This window comes from Crocuta crocuta, unplaced genomic scaffold, assembly GCF_008692635.1.
Source record: "Crocuta crocuta isolate KB4526 unplaced genomic scaffold, BGI_CrCroc_1.0 scaffold13, whole genome shotgun sequence".
Classification (NCBI taxonomy): domain Eukaryota; kingdom Metazoa; phylum Chordata; class Mammalia; order Carnivora; family Hyaenidae; genus Crocuta; species Crocuta crocuta.
In genome coordinates this window covers 5,228,955-5,236,154 of record NW_027530007.1, presented here as the reverse complement: position 1 = coordinate 5,236,154, position 7,200 = coordinate 5,228,955, and the positions used below count along the sequence as shown (strand labels likewise).

The 7,200-nt window shown below is 61.6% G+C and overlaps 1 protein-coding gene across 2 annotated transcripts in view; it reads right to left on the bottom strand.

Moving 5' to 3' along the window:
* The window catches only part of ACOT7 (acyl-CoA thioesterase 7), an 86,138-nt gene that overhangs the window by 13,010 nt on the left and 65,928 nt on the right, over positions 1-7,200 (bottom strand). For both annotated transcript variants that reach the window (XM_077763879.1, XM_077763878.1), the window contains exon 8: positions 2,352-2,536. In XM_077763879.1, coding sequence (XP_077620005.1) covers positions 2,352-2,536 — 185 coding nt within the window. The remainder of the gene's footprint in view (positions 1-2,351; positions 2,537-7,200) is intronic.

The window sequence follows — 7,200 nt, the reverse complement described above, 5'->3', positions numbered from 1 at the left end:
TAGGGTGCGGAGGAAAGGCCGTCTAAGCAGGAACTGTCCGAGAAACCAAGGGAGGAGCTGGCTCCGCACCAGTCTGAGGGAAGGCATCCAGGCAGAGGGGGAGCAGGTACAAAGGGCCGGGGGCAGGAACGAATCTGGGGGCTGCGGACAGAGCGCCACTGGACCCTGTGCCGAGGGCACCGAGGAGCTGCAGCAGACTAGGCAGGAAGGGGAGAAAATCTGATTTTGTTTTAACAAACTCACTTGGCTCCAGTGTGGGGTCAGAGTGAGGACAGTGAGAGCGGAGGGGGGCTGAGCTCGGGGCTGGGCGGGGATCCAGCCAGGGACGGGGCCCAGAGGCAGTGCGTGTGGGGAGCTGGGCGGGACGGAGGGGCCGGGCGGGGCCCCAGGCTCACGGAGAGAGGGAACGCATGAGGACGAGTGGGACTTTGGGGGGAAAGACAATGAGTCCAGTTCAGGATAAACCACGTTTGAGACGTGCGCGGAAACCCCCGAGGGACGTGGACCTGGCAGTCGGCCGGGGAGCCACGGTGCCCACAGCGATGCCTGCAGCTCAGGGCTGGACGCAGCCGCCCACAGAGGATGGAGGGGCACGGGGACCCGTCAGGGCCTGGTGTCTAGCGGTCATGGGTGGACGGTGTGGACACGGCAGACCCAGGCCAAGGGGGCAGCGGCTTCACCGAGGCCTGGTGCACGTGCCAGGCCAGGGAGAGACGACACAGATGGTTCCTGGATCCGGTTGCCCTGCGGAGCCCAGAGGCCAGGGAGAAGAGGGGTCAAGGGTTCGCCGAGTGCGTTGGAATTCGGCGTTTAGGATGAGGAACTGTGGCAACGTGGAAGACGGGGCGCGGGGCCGGGCGAACGGTGGGGAAAGCCTCGGTGGGGGGGGCGGCCAAGAGGACCAGGCAGGGCTCTGAGGACAAGTGGCCCAAGACCCGGAGTCACGGGGCTGCCAACGTCAAGGCCACATGCAGTCAGGGGTGGGGACACGCGCTTGCGGAGGGGCAGGGTGGGGGGTGCTGACAAGACTGACTGGAAATGGGGGGCTGGGGCCCGTCTGCCTTAGGGAGCCTCCCGCCCCAGCTCTTGCCTTCCCTCCTTTCTGCCTGGTTAAACCCCCTGAGCCCTCAAGGCCAGGTTCACATCCCTCCCCTTCGCAGCCCCGTCTGCCCTGTCATTCGGAGACCTCTCTTGATGTCACCTGACTCACTAGTCTCAAGGGCAAAGGGCGAACGGAGACAGGCTGCGAAGCAGGGCCCTGCACGCTACCACAGCGGCCTTGGGGGGGGCCTCAGGCCAGCCACCAGCCAGGTGGTCATCCTCCACACGTGGAGAAGCCTGCAGGAGCCTGGTTCCCAGCCTGCGCGAGGAAGGGAGGCCGTAACTGCAGCATGTCCACCGCAGAGGCACCGAGGGTGGGGATGGTGGGGGCCCTAAGGGTGCTCGGAGCTCCCACCCCACCCCCTCCCCCCACGGAGGGCAGGGCGCTCCGACCAAGGTCCAGGGAGAAATCAGGCGCAGCCTGAGCAGAGGCTCCCCACCCCCAGAGCGACGGAAAGTCGTGTGCTGGACCCCAAGCCAGGTTCCGCAGAACGGAACGTATGACTCTCCACAGGCACCCCAGCCTCAGCTGGTGACGGGGCGCAGAGGGCTCGCTAGCAGGGGCCAAACGCACTCCGGGCAGGGCACTCGCTGTGACCGGCAGCGCAAAGGAGTTCGTGAGGCTCACTGTAAAACCACCACCATCCTCGAAGGAAATCTGGAAGTATCACCTGTTCATTCATTCACTACGCGACAACCAAGTACCTCCCAGCCGAGCACCCACACCTTCCCCACTCCCCACCCTGAACCCCGGCTGCTTCTGGCTCCGATTCACACGCGCCCCCTGTGGTCAGCACTGGTCAAGGTCCTGGGATTCTAGCTCTGGACGCTTGGACGCCGTGGTGGCAGCAGCCCATGTGTGGGGTGCCCGGGGCAGAGCCTGGCCGGGCAGCAGGGGGAGGGAAAGGTCGTGAGGCCCCGACGCCCAGCCCTGAGGTGTAGGGCACTGGCCTGGTCCCCATCCAGCAGGACCCTGGGGAGGGTCCTCAGCCCCATTTTTGCTTGTGTGCACAGCATGGGAGCCCTGGGGTGCTCACCCCCGAGAGAGGACACCCAGGGCAAGGAGCAGGTGAGGCGGTCTCTCTTGTCCGGTCTGCATGGACTGGGGTGGGGGGGGCGGCGGCGGAGTAAGGCCCTCACATTGGAGGGTGGAGTGGCCAGGAAGCAGCCAGGCCAGGGCCCTGCTCCCTAGAAAGGGCTCACATGACGCAGTGTCTCCTGGGAGCCCCGCAGGGCGGGCGGTCACTCACCACGAGCTGGGGCACCGGCAGCGACTTGCCCTCCTGACTCAGGGACACGTAGGTGAAGAAGGCGCTGGCAGCCCGGTAGCGCTTCTGCGAGTTGTCCACCACGGGGTCGGCATCCACCAACACCTCGATTTCCATGGACTTGTTGCTCGTGAAGGTCATGCGCCCAGAGATGGTGATGACGCACCCTGCAGAGCGCACAGCGCGTTAGCAGGGGGCACAGGCGGGGCGGCCACGCTGGGCGGGGAGGGCACAGGCATCGGGGGCTACTGGGGACGTTAGGAGACACCTGGTTAGGTGACTTCGCTCTAATACTACTAGGACGTACAGATGACGAGACAACACAGCGCCTCAATAGTAGCAGCCCTGGGATAGTCCCCCTTCTCGGGAGCAGGGTTTCCTTTTCGCATCTACGTGAGCCTTCAGAGCTGCAGGGTCGCTGGCCCCCTGCCCAAGTGTGGGTCTGGGAGGGGCAGCGTCTGCTGGGAGAGTGCCAGAGACACGCCTGCCCGAGGTCCACGCCCCCAACCTGCGTTCAGGTGGCTGCGGGGTGAGCTGGCTCCGTCCTGCTGCGGAACGTTAAGGCTGAGTCAACCCACTGTCTAACCGTGGCCTTACTGGTGCCACATAGCTGCCCCACCTCGTTGCTCTAAGTGCCACTAAAGAGCCTCCTTCTGCCTTCCCTGGCCTGTGCCGTGCTCCCCAGCTGGTGTTCCCGATGCTGGTCGGACGGCACCCTTGAACGCTTGGTAGGGCCAGCTGTCATGGTGACCACGGCCCCACCTCCCCTAGAGCCACTGTGTGCACTTCAGGCCCCGCCCTTCTACCCTTCCGTCCCGGCAAGGCTACATCTGTCCCGAAAGGCTCCCCATCTCTCCGTCAGGCTCACCCCCGGGACCAGAGCTGTCCCCTGAGCCGCAGACACTGCCTTCCCAGCACATGCCCGTGGCCTTGTCTGTCCCTAGTCAGGGTCCCCAGGTGCTCACCCCCCACCTGTACCAGCACAGTTTCCCCTGATGGTTATGATCAAGTCATATGTTCCCATAACACTATCCCAGGTGTCCTTCTCTCTCGACCTCAACCCAACCTCCCTGAACTCCCCATGCCCCTTGGGTCACGAAAGCACCGTGGGAGTTGTGTCCTAACCTACAGTGGCTCTTCTGCTCATGCGCCCTCGCCAACCATCCTGCCTTGGTCCTTTCTTGCCTTGTTCCCTTCGTCTCCTAGAACCCAGTCTTTTTCCTACAAACAGACTGGACTGGCCTCACCGGAGAACTCCGAGGAAGCAGGAGATGGGCCATGGGCTGACCTGGTGCCCGGTCGTTATCATCGCCAGTGGTGCTGCCCTGGACCACAAGGCGGCACTGACCCTCGGGGACATCCAGGTGGAGGGCATATGCATGGCTTCACCTCCACCAATGTGTAGCCACAACGGCCCCCCGACCCCCACGCCCCAGCACGGCCTCACTCCAGGCTGGGTTCAAACAAATCCCTGCCCGAGGCTGGCGTGTAATGCTGAGCCCCGCTCCCTGCGACCAGCGCTGGCTGTGGGGGTCTTTTAACAGCCCCGGGAGCCGCGGCGTCCTACCTCCAAGGAGACGGGCCCCCCAGGGCATGTTTAAAGACCCAGGAAGACGGACAAGTCAGGACAGCGTGGTGACGGTTAGGGGTGAGTGTGTGGGCAGACCAGAAGCAGGAGCAGTTATTCCATGTTATAAAGAACCAGAATGTTCCATGCCACATTCAGTTTCATACTTACAGGGAGTGCTTCATGTCGTGTACAGCCACTTCCGGGAGGGAAGGCAGGCCACACGGTCAGGGACAAGTGGCACTAGGTGAGCTCTAAGGGTAGAGTTGTGAACAGAGCACCTGGCACATGCCTGTGCTGGGCTGAGACCAGGGTCAAGGGTCAGTGGGCAAGTCCTTCTGCCCTAGAAGGAGCTGCCTCCATGACCAACAGGGACAGGCCACCCACAAGCCCTCCTGACCCTGCCTGCCTTACGGAAGCCTCAGCGCCCGGCGCACATGCAGGACAAGTCAGGGGAGGTCCGAGTGCCTCTCCTGCGGTCCCTTCTATCATACGTCCCCTCCACCCTCTGGGGATACGTGACTGCCCTGTGCTCTCCAGAGGGGAACAGAACAGACTGATTTTGCTTAAGATTTCAGGGGGTCAGGAGATCTCTGAAGTGTCCTGCTGTCCCCAAGGTAAAGGCCATAGGTTTTTGTTGTTGTTGTTGTTGTTGTTTGCTTAAGATTTCAGGGGGTCAGGAGATCTCTGAAGTGTCCTGCTGTCCCCAAGGTAAAGGCCATAGATTTTTGTTGTTGTTGTTTTAAAGTTCATTTATCTCTTTTGAGAGAGAGAACATGTGCGCACATGTGAGCAGGGGGAGGGGCAGAGGGAGAGGCAGAGAGAGGATCCCAACCAGGCTCTGAGTGGTCAGCATAGAGCCCGACTCGGAGGCTGGAACTCACGGACTGTGAGATCACGACTGGAGCCCAAATCCAGAGTCCTATGCTTAACTGACCAAGCTACCAGGCGCCCCAGAAGGCCATGTTGTGAGTGACCCATGGGTGCACATGTTCAGAGGCAGGGTCACACCTGTATCTGAGAGCACCCAGCATGAAGGAGGCCCCCCAGACACGTCTGCAGGTCTGCCACACCCGGCCGGGGGCTGTGTGACATCTGAGAGGACACACAGCCTCTGGGCTTGCCCCACCCACCTCCAGTGACCGCCACTCCTATCTCACGTGGCCAGAGGTCACTGGGGGCAGGTGCTCACAGCCCAGAGGGCGGTGAGGACAGCGGCCATCGTGTGCAGGGTGCTGGGGGACAGAACTTGCTCTGAGGCTCAGCCTGGGCCGGCTCCCCCTCCCTTCCGACTCCTCGAGGCTCCTGCAGTGGTTTTCACTGGATCCCAGCCCACATCGGGTGCCTGGAGGCCCCTTCACCACATGGAGGCCGGGCAAGGCTGAAGAGCCACCATGTCGACATGCTTTGCTGGCGAGCATGGGGCCTGGACATGAAGCCAGAGGCACATTGCCTGAGCGGAGGTCAGGGTGCCCAGGGAGCTCATGGAGACGGGGTGGCGAGGCTCCTTCCCATGAGGTCTGGCTCATTCTGTCTCTCCCGTGGTAGAGGGGCAGGACCACAGGAAAGGCACAGCGGCCCTACCCCAGCCCCTGCCCGGGACACTGGCAGATCACCTGACACAGGGAAGGACCCCGGTCCGAGTCCAGCCTGTGCTCCCGTCCACTTCAGTTCCCCATGAGCTGCTGCAGAGAGAGGGAGCCTGCCGGGCGCAGTAGCCACATGCTTGAAGGCTCTCCACGGGGGGCAGCAGCCGCCAAGTGTCCGAAGTACTGAGATGTTGCCTGGGGACTTTGCCACAAGGTCACACGTCCAAATCCACCCAGAGAGCAGCTTGTTTATTTAGAAGACCAGGTGTGGGGCACCTGGGTGGCTCAGTCGGTTAAGTGTCTGGCTCTTGGTCTCGGCTCAGGTCATGATCTCATGGTTCTTGAGTTCGAGACCCGCATCAGGCTCTGTGCTGGCTGCAGTGTTCCGGGAAGGGGGGTCCGCTGGGCAGGCAGCAAGCCGGGAGCCGCCCGGTGCTGTGACCTCATCTGCCAGCAGGCACAGGAGCAACGTCTCTCGGGAAGGCTGTGAGCAAACACTGAGCTGCAAATGCGGCCCCGTGGAGGTCACCTCTCACATTAAATAGTCATGGGGACGGAAGCCCAGGACAGAAATTGCTGCTAAGGTCTGAGTGTCCTTCCGTAATAGTCCTCCAGGAAAAGCCACCTCCAACCAGCCGCAGAGTGTGTCCAGCTGTTAGTGTCTTGGGTGATTTGTACCCACGCGGAAGTAAGAAGTCATGGTTAAAACAAGTTGCGCTTTTCCTTTTCTGTAGCAGGCACGTTTATGCTGGCCAAGAAGCCACTTCTGGGGCGCCTGGGGGGCTCAGTCGACAAAGTCTCCAACTTTGGCTCAGGTCATGATCTCACAGTCGGTGGGTTCGAGCCCCACGTCGGGCTCTGTGCTGACAGCTCGGAGCCTGGAGCCCACTTCAGATTCTGTGTCTCCCTCTCTTTCTGCCCCTTCCCCACTCACGCTCTCTCTTGCTCAAAAATAAATAAACATTAAAAAAAAAAAAAGGAAGAAGCCGCTTCTAACACTGTCTAAATGAATGAAACAGGCTACTGCGTCAGCAAGGGAGATTTTACGTTTTCGGCCTGTGGAGAACACAGGGTAACAAAGCCTTAAAAAACCCTGCCCTTTCCGTCTGGATTCCAGGGCATCAGCAGCCATGCCAGACCGACTCCAGGACGTGCCGGCAGCAATGGGGACCTTGCGGGGGAAGGCCCGGGCCACAGCTGCGCTCACCGGGTCCCAGGACATCAGGACACAGGGTCCCCTTTGGACCTGAGTTCCGGCGCAGACTCTGTAAGAGGCTGAGATTCACCAGGAAGCTTGCCGCCTCTGTTGCCTCTGATCTCCCTAACCTCCCAGGCACCTGCTATCAGCAGCTGGGGGGCTGGGGACAGACAGCGGGGTGCGTCCTCTCACACCGCCCGGAAGGCCCAGGGGCTGGGACCCTTCCTGTCCTGCTGTGTCTCTGCCAGAGTCCTGTCTACAGAGCTTATAGGACGAGACACGGGGGGAGGGGAGGGAGCCAGAGCTCAGAAAAGATCTGTGTCAAGTGGAGTGAAGACTGATGGTGGAGCGGTGGCCCCGAAAGAGGTCTTAAGCCCCTGAGCCTGTGAACTATGTGACCTTATGTGGCAAAGGGGCCTTGCAGGTGCAGTCAGGTTAAGGACACTGAGATGTGGCCACCGGCCTGGATTACCCGCG